This window comes from Natator depressus, chromosome 25 (assembly GCF_965152275.1).
Source record: "Natator depressus isolate rNatDep1 chromosome 25, rNatDep2.hap1, whole genome shotgun sequence".
Classification (NCBI taxonomy): domain Eukaryota; kingdom Metazoa; phylum Chordata; order Testudines; family Cheloniidae; genus Natator; species Natator depressus.
In genome coordinates, this window is record NC_134258.1 from 10331264 (window position 1) to 10345880 (window position 14617).

At 55.2% G+C, this 14617-nt stretch overlaps 1 protein-coding gene across 7 annotated transcripts in view; it reads left to right on the forward strand.

The window, feature by feature from the left end:
* TLE2 (TLE family member 2, transcriptional corepressor) overlaps positions 1-14617 on the forward strand; it is a 34372-nt gene that overhangs the window by 6582 nt on the left and 13173 nt on the right. For 4 of the 7 annotated variants that reach the window (XM_074939726.1, XM_074939723.1, XM_074939724.1 and 1 more), the window contains 5 exons: positions 1878-1940; positions 2224-2298; positions 2917-3103; positions 7721-7737; positions 13947-14048. In XM_074939726.1, coding sequence (XP_074795827.1) covers positions 1878-1940; positions 2224-2298; positions 2917-3103; positions 7721-7737; positions 13947-14048 — 444 coding nt within the window. The remainder of the gene's footprint in view (positions 1-1877; positions 1941-2223; positions 2299-2916; positions 3104-7720; positions 7738-13946; positions 14049-14617) is intronic. The other 3 variants (XM_074939725.1, XM_074939729.1, XM_074939727.1) reach the window with 2 other exon arrangements.

Here is a 14617-nt window from a genome sequence, read left to right on the forward strand (position 1 = left end):
TGTGTGTGTGGTCTAGTGTTAAGAGCAGAAGACTGGGTCTGCGGACTCCTGGGTTCTAGTCTTTAGCTGCAGGTGGAAGTACGCTCGAGTGGTTAGGGTGGGGAGCGGGAGTCAGGACTAGAGCTGCAGGTGAGGGGTAGTGCTGCTTTAGTTTCTATTGGACTGAATTAATCCCGTTGGTTTCTGGTTGCTGCCTCTCAGACGCTCTGTCACCGGCGGGTGTCAGGAGGGAAGGCTGGGCGGCATTACCTGTGCTGTGTGCCCCCCCGGGCTGTGCCTGGGAATTGCCAGGGCTGTGTTACTTAGGGGGCCTGGCAGATTTCCTTTGTTCTTCGCTGGGCTTTTTATTAGCGCTCTCAATCTCTCTGCACCTCTCTCGGGGAGTCCTAGAAAACTGAGACGGAAAAATATAGCAGACCAGCTCATCTGCGTCCCCAGGCGAGTGCCAAGGTGGATTTGCTGTGTGAGGCATGTGGTTTAAATGTTATCAAGCTCTGAGGCTTTTACTGCTTCCCTTGGGAAACTGTTCTCTTGCAGGAGGCAGTGTATCCAAGTGGGTAGGACACAAGGCTGGGAGACGGGAGACCTGCGTTCTACCCCTTTCCCTGCTACTGAGACTGTGGGCAAGTAACTGCCCCTCACGGTGCCTCAGTTTCCCCCTCTGTAAAATTGAGATGACTTTGGTGTCCTCTCTTCGTAAAGTGCTCTGAGATCTGTACATGGAAAAGCCAGCTGAGGGGCTAAGTGTGATCATGCATCTAAATAAATACCAGGGCACAAATTATGCCGTGGCAGCCCACCAGCTCAGGCAGTTTAGAAAGACCCCATGGGTGGGGGTGACGGATCAAGCCCCATGCAGGGAGTGGGGCCGATTTTTATATCCATAGCTACAGCCCTGTAAGGAAGAGCCCCAGATCCCCCAAGCAGCCTGCCAGAAAGGGCTCAGGGAGGGAATTAGTGTCGGGTGGATGAACTGCTTTTGCCTTATTTTGAACCCACTCGAACTCACTGTGGGTTGGAAAATTTGACTCCAGCTTGAATGCTATTGGTATCACGTTCCACTTGGCAGGGAAGGGAGAGAAACATCCTTCAGAGGAGCCAGTCCTCTCTAGGGCGGTCCCTCTGCTCCAGCCATGGGCCAGCTAAGTTTCGGGGCTCTTCTATGCCCGGCGCTGGCACAGCCTGTCCTTTGGCTATGAAGAGTTTTTCTGTTGACTCGGCCATGAAAGAAAAGACAGGTGTTAGGTGAGCGGGAAGAGCCTTGTGGCTAAGGTGCCGGCCCGGGGCTCAGGAGATCAGGGTTAAATCCTGTCTTGTAAGGTACTTAGTCTCTCTCTGTCTGTTTTCCCATCTGTGCACCAGAGATCGTAATGCTCTCCTCCGAGGGGTGTCATGAACTCCGTGTGTCTGGGTGGTGATGCTAGGGGGCAGACGAGAGACCCCCCCCCAGGAAGAGTTCTGAATGAATACCGACTCCTTTCGCAAACCCCAGAAAACAGGGGCTGGCCAAGCACCCAGCTCTTGTACCGATGGACCAAAGGCACAGGCTGCAGGCGGGGTCTGTTCCCGGCAGGACTGGGGGAGTCTGTGAAATCCAGTGAGGTGGGGCAGTGCATGTAATACCCCAGAGACATGCCCTGCAAGGACCCCACCAGGACTCTGGAGCAGTGATCCCTAAAGAATCCATCCTGGTCTTTCCACCGAGCCCCGCTGCAGGCTGGGACGGGAGTTTGGGAGTTTAGCCCACGCTATCAATGCAGTTCCTAGCCCTGTGCCTTCCTATGGAGCCTGGGCGGAGGGGGCTTCATTTAAAGAGCCCCCATTCTTCTAAGCAGTGCCAGCGTCTGGCATGACTGAGCTGCCTTTCCCCCTTTCAGGCTGAGATCGTGAAGAGGCTGAGCGCCATCTGTGCCCAGATCATACCGTTCCTGACGCAGGAGGTAAGAGGGTGTGCACCAGGCTGCTTGGGGGGTGGGTCGAGTGGTGGAGCCGTGGAGGAGGAGGACACTAGGTTGCACTAGGAGGCGCTAGGGGAGGAGGGGATAAATCGTTGTGCTGTGTAAGAGCGAGATCCCAGGAGGGTGAGCGCCTCTTGGGGTGTTGCCCCTGGGAGGGGGGCAGCTCTGCGCGGCACCCAGCCCGCCTCGTCCCCCGTTGTCTTTTCCATGGGGCGTGACATCCTGCCCGGCCAGGCTCCTGACCCGCCGTGCCTTCCTTTCCCAGCACCAGCAGCAGGTGCTGCAAGCCGTGGAGCGGGCCAAGCAGGTGACCATGGGGGAACTGAACAGCATCATTGGGGTGAGTAGCCCCGCGATGGGGGAGGGGAAGGGAGTTTGGAGCTGGGATGCCCCTGGCAGGGTAACCCCAGACCACAGCTCCGGGCTGCCCCCAGCCAGCCGGATGGATGCCCCCCTGTGACCTCACCTTGTCTTCCTCCTTTGCAGCCATGTGATGAGCAAGCCAGACAGTGTTCCCCCCACCCCCCCACGGTGTTGCACTGGCAGCAAAAGGCAGGAAAGCCAGGGAGAGGGTGGGGGGGACATCTCGGCCTCAAGGCAGCATTGGACAGGCCTGGGTGGAGACCAGGAGCCTTTTGACAACCATGGCCAAAGTCCCATTGACCTAGGAGCTGCTCCGGGCCCTGGGCAGGTCTCAAGGAGAGCTGTTGAAAACGCGCAGGGAGCCTTGGGGGTCATCCTGCAGCAGAGAGCCTGATCACCGCCCCCACCTCTGAGCGAGTGTCCCTGTTTGTGCTCAGCCCTGGGCTCATGGCTGCAGCTGGGCAAAGGGTCTTGGAACTGCTTCGGGGCAGGTAGCAGGGCTGGAGGGGTTGGGTGGAGGAAGGGGGCAGGGCTGAAACAGGGGGCAAGGGGGTCTCCTAGCAATACCCCGCAGCCCCGGCTCTTTCTCCTTCAGCAGCAGCAGCTCCAGCACCTCTCCCACCATGCGCCTCCCATCCCGCTCACCCCGCACCCCTCTGGCATGCAGCCTTCCAGCCTGGCCAGCGCCTCGGGACTCCTGGCCCTGTCGGGGGCACTGGTGGCCCAGTCTCAGCTTGCCGCAAAGGAGGACAGGGGGGCTCAGGATGCCGAGAATAACAGAGGTAAGGGACTTGTATGGTGCAGGGGGGTGGGGAGGGACAAGGGGCAATTAACCCTTTGAAGCCTGAAAGAGTGAGTGTTTCCCGTGTGCTGAGGCAGCGTCCTTGGTGCCTGGGAGTTTAGCTCCTATCAGAACGAACAGTGCCCGGCCGCTGGAGAGTTTCCTGGTGCTTCTCCGCTCATATTCTATGGATCCTGCAGCTGCCATTTCTATCGCTCGGGAATACTGGTTAGCTAAGGAGATGCCCGTTTCTCCTGGGGGGCAGAGCCAGGCTGGCTAGGAGTGGAGAGGAAGTGATTGGTCCTTAAGGAGCGCTGCCATTTGGTGCCAGCCAACAGCCCCCCTCCCCGCCCCGGCAAACCACTGCGGTGAGAGCATACATCGCCCCACTTTGCCCTTTACCCAGGGCTCACTGGTGTGCGGCAGCTGCTGGCTCCGGCCGGGAAAGCACCGGGCGCGGCGAGTGACAGATAAAGCTAATTAAGTCTCTGGAACCTCGCGAGGTTGGGGCTATTTTTGACGGCGGGAACCGCCACAGCGCAGCGTGGAAGCCTGAAGGCACACACGTGTGCAGGGACATGTGCCTGGTTGTCTCCGTGTGCAACCCGGCGCGTGTGTGCACAGGACGTGCGTGTCTTTATCTGTGTGCCCCATGCATGCAGGGGTGTGTGTGTGTGTGTGTGCGCGCCACCGTACATGTGTGTATTTGTGCGCACACATGAGTGTGCACGTGTGAGTGCACACGCAAAGGCGCGTGTGATGGGCTCCACTGGGCAATAAGCAGAGCTGCTGCTGTTTCTTTGACGCTTTGCTCCGCACTCCTCCCCGGAACGCTCCTTCAGCTACTGTGGACCATCACAGTCTCTAGCTCTGTAGTGCTTCTTATCCATAGATCTCAAAGCACTTTGCAACAGGGGTCTCGCTCTCCCCATTTTACATATGGGGAAACTGAGGCATTGGGTAGTGAAGTGCATTGCCCAGAGTCAGAAGAGCCAGAGATAAAACCTAGGGCTCCTGGGTGGCACACCGGTGCTCTATCCACTAGGCCATGCTGCCTTCCAGTAGGGGCAGTCTTCAGAGTAACAGCCATGTTAGTCTGTATTTGCAAAAAGAAAAGGAGTACTTGTGGCACCTTAGAGACTAACCAATTTATCTGAGCATGAGCTTTCGTGAGCTACAGCTCACTTCATCAGATGCATACTGAGGAAAACACAGAAGATGTTTTTATACACACAAACCATGAAAAAATGGGTGATTATCACTACAAAAGGTGTTCTCTCCCCCCACCCTACTCTCCTGCTGGTAATAGCTTATGTAAAGTGATCACTCTCCTTACAATGTGTATGATAATCAAGGTGGGCCATTTCCAGCACAAATCCAGGTTTTCTCCAGGGCAGTGTATGTTAAACATAGGTTGTGGTTAAGAGGAGTGTGTTCTGAGCACCCAGGGTACTAGGAATGTTGTTGTGATTTATTTAAAGGAAACAAAAAAGGACGACTCAATCGTTTGTTTTGTTTCTTCACACACAGGGGTCCCAATGTAATGTTAGCAACCCAAACACAAACGCACTAGCCTGGTTTATGAGACGCCAGAAGCGAAACTGACCAGTCTAAGATCCCTGCTAAATTGCAAACAAAACCTAGATTGCAAACTCTTTTTGTCTTTTCAATAAGCGTTACATTGCTTCGGACGGTTCCCTGATGGAGAACTCTCAGGTGCAACGGTTATATAAATAAGAACAAAAATGGTGAAAGGGAAACTACGGTTTTAGCATTATTAAAAGCAAAACTAGATCATTTTAAGTGGCATGAGTGGCACCAGCAATCAGGGTGTGTGTGTGTACACCCCTGGCCCCTCCGCACATGTAGCTGCATGCTTTAAATTTTGACAGTGTCTCTTTAAGAGTTCCCCCCACCCCCCAAAGAAAAGACAATAGTTGGAAGAGGAGAAAAGCTGGCTTTTACTCTTTCTTGCTTAACCCTTTGAGAACCAGACAGGTAGGCCATTGGATGCTTTAAGAGGAAGTCTGTCCTGTGCACTGCTGGGCTAGACGCAGGAGACAGTAGGTGTCCTCCTATGGGCTGTGTTGTGATGGATTAGATGGTCCCTTTCGCCCTTAACAACCCGTGCGATGCTACATACATCTAAGGGGTAATCCTAGTATCTCTGGGGTGAATTATTCAAGACTGGTATTATTAAATCCATCCTGCATTATGAGATTGTAAACCCCCACCCCCACCCCTTTGTGCTGACCAGTGAGCCCTGGAGCGGTTAAATATGTTCACATTCCCCCATCTCTTGATTTCTGTCTGCTTCATCCCTGAGCATCTGTCCACCTGCCAGAGAAGATTGGGACTCTGCTGGGAGAACCCATTTATCTTCTCCAAATGCTGATACGATCATTACCAGCCAGGATCTTCCGGGAGCAGGGAGCGCTGTACAGACAACCTCATGCTGAAATATGCAGTCAGACCCCCGGTGATCTCGGCTCATTTGAGGAGATGGTATTTGTGTTGCATGCATAGCATGCAAAAGAGGCCTGGTCAAAGCCTTTGAAGAGGGGAAGCACACACAGGGCTTGTGGGTATGGGGATGCACCTGGCTTTTTTCTAGAATTGTGTTCAGCATCAGTTGGCCTGTCTCCCTTTGGCCAAGGTGGAGTGTGTCTACCTGCTGCACCCAATCTCCATTTCCTTCCGCCCCCAATCTGAGGATCTTCAAACTTTGGGGAAGTTCAGACCCTCCCCTTGTAGCTTACGTGGTCTGACGCTAACGGTCGCGCTGATAGGGGAGGAAGGATGGTCTAGGGCAGTGGTTCTCAACCGGGGGTTCGCGTACCCCTGGGGGGACGCAGAGGTCTTCCCGGGGGCAGTCACTTAGTTTTACAACAGGCTATGTAAAAAGCAGTAGCGAAGTCAGGACAAACTAAAATTGCATACGGACAATGGCTTGGTTATGCTGCTCGATGTACTATGCGCGGAAATGTACATACAATATTTATATTCCGGTTGATTTATTTTATACTCATATGGTCGAAAGGAGAAAGTCAGCCACTGTTCAGTACTCGTGTACTGTGACACTTTTGTACTTTCATGGCTGATTTTGTTTGAAGTGAGGTGGAACTTGGGGGGACAGGCCGCGAGACAAAGCAGGCTCCGGAAAGGGGCAGGGCCGGTGTAAGGATATTTTGTGCCCGAGGCAAAACTTCCGCTTTGTGCCTCCGCCCCCCTCCCCCCGCCCCCACTCACAACCTCTGAAAACTAGTAAACGTAGCATTATAAACAGCCTGTCAGAACAGGTAACGGCTGTTGTAATGTTTCTTTTTTACCTTTAAGGCGTTTCAATTGTTTGCCATTTTCTCTGGTGGTGTCCCATTCAAACTCTTACTATTGTGCAAAGCTAAACAATTGAGCCCTGCATTGCATCACCAGCCAGGTTAGGCCGGGTGACAAATCCCCCTTGCCCCAAAAGGCCATTATCCCCTGGTGACTAATTTCTACTCCAAGTCTGTAAAGCAGACTTTTAAGGTAAATACATTATTCCTTCAATATTACCCATGCACACATCTCACAAAGATTCTCACTCTTGACAAGTTACCAGCCTTGTGTAGATCCCTTCCACGTTCCTCTTTGTGGGTAAATGCTCTGTAAGACACATGTGGGGTGAAGTGAGTTTGTCAGGCCTGCGGTGACAGCTGTTTGTGAAGATCAGGGGGCCCTTTGCCAAGGGGTGCTGGTGTCACAGTGAGCTTGGGGTGGCTGACAGTATGGGGCAGGGCACTGAGGCTGGTGCGGCAGGTAACACTCACTGTTCCTGCTGCCCTTGGCCGGCAGGTGCCGGGCCCCAGCCGAGCCCGGCCCCTTGCGTCTCCTTTGCGGCAGCGCCCCTGGCCCTTGTCCTCCCAGGTGGTTACACCGGCCCTGGAAAGGGGCACAGTAGTCTGGAAAGGTGGAGAGCCACTGGGCTCGGGGAGAGGGAGCCAAAGAAGCATCCTGATAGAAAGGAGCAAATCCAGGCTACATGGAGATTTTGCACAATTCCCGTATCGGTCACGAGTACAAGCAACATCAGCCCTGCAGCCCGGGCCAAGAATCAGGGGTTCACGTTGTCCTCCACCAGAGAAAATTTACTATTGTTTTACATGGACTGTTGCTCTTTATGGTACGAGCTGTGGCATCACAGCCTGCAGGCTTTGGGGTTCTCTGAATTCCTGCTTGGGGGCTGTGCGTCAGACTCAGTGGGTGTGTCTCAGACACTCTTACCTGTGATTATGTGGGGTGACCGGCCCTAGTCCTCCCTCCAGGGTAACCCTTGATGCTGGAATGAAGCCCAGTGTGTGGAAAGATCTAGTTCTAGTCCCAAATGATCTGGACCATCCCTTCACTAGTGCAAGGAAGTGATTGTGCCCCCATAGCCGGCTTGCCAGGAATGGCTCTGTCCAGCCTTTGCTGGCTGATAGCCCTGATTAGTCTGGGGACGTACAACCCAGATCAGACCTCTCTGGTTTGGGCTTGGCCACATGACATCAGAACTAAACGAATCTCTTTGTTCTCCCTTTGTGTTTTCCCAATCTGGGGCTCTCTACGCACCTGTGTCTTCCTGCTGGACGGAGCCCAGAGCGCACGCCAAGCCGGGTAAGCTATGCAACGGGGGCCTGGAGATCACCTGTCTGGATGAGGGTGGAAATTAGCACAGAGGAAGGTGTTGGACCTGAAACAATGAGCGAGGGCACGTACTGAAATGACACAGTCTTGCTGCTGTGGTGGGTGGTGGGCACGTCTTATCCCTTCCCAGCCTGCAATGATCGGGAGGCCAGCTCGGCTGTGCACAGGGCTGGAAGCTGAGTTTGAATCCCATCTCCCAACCTGACTCTGGGAAAGAGGCCTCTGGCTTTGGGTGCCCAGTGGGGCACTGGAAAGCAGAAGCTAGCCACAGTGCAAGGTACTCTGGCCAGGCCATAGGTGGGAGCAGGTTTGGTGCAGGGCCCTTACACTGGCTATGCCCCCTGCATGGCAGGTGGATTCCTGGGGGGCCACCCTTTGGGGCCCCAGAGCAGCAGGGAGAATGAAGGGCCGAGGGGTCACTCTGTTGGTGGGACAGGCTCAGCCAGACTCCATCTTTTGATGCCTCCCGGAAGAGCCGCGAGTGGCCTCTTTTCTCCAAGCGCTGCGCCCGGCTCCCTTCTCTTGTGGTTGCACTGGGATTCCCAGGAATGTTTTGTTGCCTGACCTTTTCAAAGCAAACAGCCCCGAGATAGCATTGCTGAAGCCCTGGCATTGAAAACAAAGGGCAGGAGTCTAACGATTCACCGCTGGAAGGGAACCAGCAGGAGAGAAAGGGGGGCTGTTTCTGCAGCGCTCGGGATCCACATTTAATTTGCTTCTGTCGACAGATTATTTCCAGGGGCTGTGGGTGGAGTTGTATCAAAGACAGAGAGCTCCGTTTGGAGCTGGTGTCAATTGGCATCACTCCGTTGACTTCAGGGGAGCTACTGCTACCTACACCAGCTGGGGATCTGACTCCAGTGGGATTCTCCCCCGCCCTGGAGGGCGGACCCCATGGACTTCAGTGGAGATAGGCTGATTGACAGCAGCTGGGGATTGGGCCCCACTGCCTTCAATGGAGCTATGTCGGTTTACACTGTCCGGAGATCCAGACCCATTGACGTAAATGTAGCTACCGCTGTTTGCACCCGCTGAGGATCTGGCCCAGAACTGGAATTTGCACCAAGGAAGCAAAGATCATTGACGCATTCCCCAAAGAGCTTTGCTTTTCCCTCTCGGGGGTGAGGAGGGACTTGCTGTCTCAGGGAGGGGTGCACAGCGTGGGAGGCTTTTGTCTCTATGACTCGCACTCGGATCCAGCCTGTCTGGTGGCCTTGCAGAGTGGGGAGTGAGCCATGGGCCCATGCTGGTAGAGAAGGATGATGGCCTTGTAATGAAGACGTGGCCCAAGGAGCTAAGATTACTATTTTGTGCCACTGACCTGATGCGCAGCCTCCCCTGAGTCACTTCCCTGCTCGGTGCCTCAGTTTCCCCCAGCTGTCAAAAGGGGACAGTGATCCTCACAGTGCAGGTCTGGCAGCTCAATTCTCTGTGATCTCCAGAAGGAAAGGTCTAGGGAAGTGCCTAGGGTGACTTGTCCCAGGAATGACTTGCCTTCTTGGGGCGAAGGGCTGGGCTTGCAAAGACTCCTCATGCTGGGTGCTCTTTGGAAGAGCGGGGCTGGCTGTGTCGATGCTGAGCACTTAGCAAACTCGGCCCCTGGCTGGGGACCGAGTGGACCATAGAGACTGAATTCCCCTCCCGTTCCTATCCCCAGGGTGAGTGCCCGCTGGCAGGAGAAGCTTGCCGGAGGGCTGCCCTGGGCTGTGGACGGAGGAATTGGGTCTCCCACCAGATCCCTTCCCCTCCTCTACAAACCAGCCTCGCTCAGAGCTGGCCTGATGAAAGGGAGCCCCAACCTGTTAGGGGCGCAGAACCGGCCTCACCCTTGTTTGTGGGTCCGTACAAAGTGTCCGGCACTTCCCCTGACCTGGGAGCAGACACAGACACACACCTCTCATAATTCAGAGCTGCAGTGACTGTAAAGTACACACCGTAATAAACATGGGCGAGTGCCTGCAGGTTGCAGTGTGTAAAATGGGGTGCATCCATTGCACCCTTGTGTCCACTGAGGGGGTTTCTGGGAATTGGTGGGCCTTCCCTCCCCCAGGGCCGTGCAGTCCGCTCGAGCCAGCCCCAGAGGAAACAGGCATATCCTATCGATCCTGACATCAGAAAGTGTATCTCCTACTGTCCTCTTCACCCTACTTAAAAGCGCTACAAAAAGCACACAGGAAACCCAGTCACCCACCCCTAAAATGCAGCCACCTCTGGGGTGGAGCGTGGTGGCCATTTAACAGCGCCACACAGCAGCTCGGAATGGGAAGCGAAGGGTAACGGATCCAGGTGAAATCTGCTAGGAGCTCTGAGCAGAGTTGGGGGCGGGGGAGGGAATCAGTGATCCAGTCTGAGCTGGGAGTGTGCAAGATAAAGGGGTTCCTTGCTGGTGGATAAAATAACCCCCTCGCTTTGACAGGGGTGCTCCTGTTAGGGGTGTGGGGGGGCAGTTTAATAATGGAGGCGCTCAGCCTCACTTGGCCCATTTGCCCGCTCACTGAGGCAAGTGTCTGAAGGTCGAGCACTGCTCCCAAAATATCCTCTTACGTCCTTTCCGAGGAGAGAGCGTTTCCCGCTGAACAAGCAGGAGTGTCCCCTCGGGGCCCCCCTCTCCCCCAGGCAATCCTACCCCCTGCCAAAACCCTGGGAGGAGACTCTAGAGGGTACACCCTCCCAGCCCCCGGCCTGCCCACCCTGACTCCTGAGCCCTTGCCCTGACCCCGGGGCGAGTGCGCTCTAAACACCCACGGGAAGACCTGCCCCCACTCAAGACAGTGGGGCCCTAGAGAGAGCTCTTCTGCCCCGCTCTGGCAGCGATCAGCTGCGAGTGCCGTGCCTCCTGCTCCCTGGGCTGCCTTACTCCAGCCTTGCCTGCTGATACACCACTGTCACCTGCGTCAGCAGGCTGAGCCCGGGGTCCAGGGGATGCGCCAGGGTAGGGGTGGCCTGGTTGTTGCATTTCTCCACACCACAGGCTGGGCCCAGCCACGCATGGGTTTGTGCGTGGCCCTCGAGGACTCCAGTGAAAGCAGCTCCCTTGCATCCATGCCTGGCATCAAACCCCCACTTAGCGCGTCCCTAGCTCTAGCCAGCCAAGGGTCACGGAGAGGGAAACTGAGGCACGGGGCAGGGAAATGAATTGCCCAAGATCTAGCCAGGAATACGACCCACGTGTCGTGAGCCCCCAGTTCTAGGCTTGAACCACTCCTCCTGCCTTTAGCGCGCTCTCTCCATGTGTGTGTGCTCTGAGCGAAAGCCCAGAGAACTGGTCTCTCACCTGAGCCATGTCCACCTGTGAAATCCAGGTGACTTGACAGTAGCCTGGTGGGAGAAGGGGGAAGAGGAGGGGTGTTCTGATCTCCACAGTAGGGCCAAAAAGACCCTATTCAAATGTATTCCAGATTCCTGCTACTCAGGCATTTGTCCTGGTGCAATAGGAGGCTAGGGAATGCTTCCGGGCAGAGGCAGCTAGCACCGACAGGGTCTGGTGGTGCCTTTGTGCTAAATTGCTTTGTGGTTCAGCCTTTGTGGTCTGTAGCGGACGGTGGAGGCCGGGCAAGGAAGGGTTAAAGATCTCACTGTGCCCCTCAAGCTGGCGAGTTATTTGCATCGATCCACCATGAAGGACGGTCTTGTAATTCCTCCGAGGATGAGAAATGGCATGGGCTGGACCGGTGATGTGCTAGGCAGCCAGCGTGAGGCACGGGAAGAAAGAACAGTGGTTACCGTGCCACAGCAGGTGGATTGATCCAAAAGGGGTCGATTCCAGATCCTTAGAGCTTTTTGGTGGCACATGCGATCTGTGTTCATACAGCACCTTGCACTGTGGGGTCCTGGGCCATGACTGGGGCTCCCAGGCATTACTGTAGTACATAAGTGGGGTGGACTGGGGGAAATTCTGCCTGACCATAGCCATAGATCAGCTTGTGCCCTGAAGCCTGAGGATTGATGGTCATTTTCATCTTGGCACATTGTCACCGGAGAGGCCAGACAAGTGTCTAATCCTTGGAAACTGTTTGCGTTCTCCTGCAGCAGGGAGTCCGGTGCATTAACTGTCAGTGGGGCGAACAGGTCGCTTCGTCTGGTCCACTCTGAGTTTGCTAGGGGGTGATCTTTGCTCCGAACAAATGCCAATTCATGGAGAGGAGGGGGAGGGGAGGTAATGACCAATCTTAGGCCAAAACTTTTCCAGCCTGGCCACTGATTTGGTTTTCAGATCTAGGTGCCCAACCTGAGCCACCCCAGGGCCTTATTTTCATAGATCCTGGGCACTACAACTCAATGGGAACTGCGAGTGCCCAGCAGCCGGGCACTTCAGGCCCCAGGATGTGTCTGGGGGAGCACTCCAAAGCCCAAGCACCCTGACATCAGTGCCCACTTTGAAACCCATGCAGACCAGTATCCTCTCAGCCTAATCGGGTAGATTAGGGTCCCTGTAACACCAGTGTCCGTCCAGTGTCACTCCAGATACTACACCAGCTCAGCATCTGGCCAGAGCAGGTGTGTGGGGGTGGGGGGAGGAGAGAGTTGATTGTTGGAAACCGAAAAGCCTGGTAGCGGGGGATAAAGGGATTTAAGACACCCACGTAGGTTTTGTTACAATCAGATCTACACCAGGCCAGTGCCAGTGGGGTGGGGGGAAGGGACGTACTAGCTGATCTTCATACCCCGCATCCCTTGTTCCAGCGGGGAAGAGGTTAAGGCGGGGAAGTGCAGAGTAAACAGTAGACTGCTGATGGGGATTTTCCATTCCTCTCATGCCTCATTATCTCCCAAAGGGGCAGAACTTCTTTCAAGTCCAGGGACTAAGGGAGGCTGCTGTTATTCCACTGTTGTTTTAATTTAGCCAGTATACAAATATCTCTGTTAGGGCTGGTCTGCAAAGAGACCACAGCGCTTCCTCCAGTGTGTGTGTGTCAGGGGGGCGCTTCTGCTCCCAGCTATCCCCCCCCTTTCCTTCTGGAAAATGTTTATTTAAATAGGTCATTTACGAGGCCCACCTGCCGCGCAAAGATCTGTTTGCATGTGCCAGCTCCCAGCGGCTGGTATCTCTCCTTGAACTGACCCCCGCCTCCCCCCCGCCCCGTCCAGATGCACTGGCGGTGCCTGACTGTGGAAAAGCATGTGGCCTTGTTGGGCTGGGTGGATTTTTTTTTATTTCTCCCTCTTCCTTCAGCGCAAGCTCAAAAATCCTGCCAGCCCAGCTGTGGAATGATTTACTGAAGAAGTGACATGCTGGCAGTTGGAACAATGTTCGTGCCCAAAGGTGGCTGAGCCCGGGAGAGGAGAGATGTTTGTTTTTTGAAAAGGAAGGCGTGTGGGGAGCAGGCAGATCTCAATCTGGACAGTCGCATGGGCTCCCGGCCAGCGCCGGATGATTCTTGGCCATGGGAGCTAAGGGCAGACTGTGAAACTGACAAAACTCAGCAGCTGTTTGGTGCCTTTTCAGGGAGATCTTTAAGTGCTTTATAAACATTCAGTGAATTAAGCCTCATGGTCTTTCCCCCCACTCCTTGGGAGGCAAGTAAGGATCATTATCCTGATTGTGTAGATGGGGAAACTGAGGTGCAGAAAAGCCCCTGCTCTAACCCGCTAGACCCCACTCCCTCCCCAGAGGCAGGACTCCGGGATTCTATTCCTAATACTCACTGGCTGCTCTAACCACTGGGATAAAACCTGCCTCTGCCTTTTAACGTTTGGGGTGTGATTTTGCACAGTGCCAATCTGAGAACTTGTGAGTGCGTCCAGGTAGGGGCAGGGTCCCAGGGTGTTAAAAAGGCAGCTGGAGGGCGGGGGGAGCTGAGGGCCTGAGTTGACCTCCCCTTTACAACCTGCTGCCAAGAGAGCGGATATGATGGGGGTCTAGTGCCAAGCGACTCCCACTCCCCCGACCCCCTGACTAGCGAGGGAGATCGGGTGAGCTGCAGCATTTACGAGACCCAAAGTCTCCACCCTGGCCTTTGAAGGGGCTCAGATGCCAGAGGCCCGTGATGTTAATTCCCCACCCCGAAAAGAGCGAGGCCACACATGCTGAGGGCCAGCCGCAAAGCTGGCGCGTGCATGCCGAGCTCCGGTCCCCTTGGCCTCTGGGGAGGAAGCTGTGGGAAATGGCTTGGCAACTTCTGGGACTCTCCACTCTTGCTGTGCATTAACTCTGGTCTCCTCTCACTTTCCCTGGGCAGAGCATTTCTGCCTCCCCTCCGGAGAGCCTGCAGGGCGAGGAGCGGCCGGGCGGCACAGGGCTCAAGCGGAAACGGGAGGAGAAGGACCTGCCAGGACATTATGTGAGTGCAGCCATGGAGTCTGGCGGGCGACACCTGGATCCCTGCCCCTGGGAGGATGGGTCGCGTATTGCTGGGGGGGGAGGGCGCTTATGGAGGTGGCAGAGGGCACTCGGGTGTTTGAAGGTCTGGGTTTACCATGCAGTGATGTAAAAGGCAGATCCCGCTCCTCTGGGGCGTTTCAGAAGAACGCGTTAGACAAACTCCTGTCTGGGAGGGTCTTAGGTTCACTTGGTCGTGCTTCAGTGCAGGGGGCTGGACCTGATGACGACTCGAGGTCCCTTGCAGCCCTGCAGTTCTATGATTCAGTCGCAAACTCCAGCGGACCAATGTTCCACCGCACCAGGCCAGGGGGGCTGCCCATGTGTGAAGCTTGAGGCCTCCCTGAACCCCCAAAGGGCTATCAGAGAACCCCGGGGGGGCTTTTCAGCCTGGCAGTCATCACCAGACTCTCCCATTAGGGGCTCATGTAGAAACGTCGCATGGTTCAGTGCATAATGCACTGGGCTGGGACTCAGGGGATCTCAGTTCTGTTCCTGCCTCTGCTGGGTGACCTTGGGGACGAGCAGCTG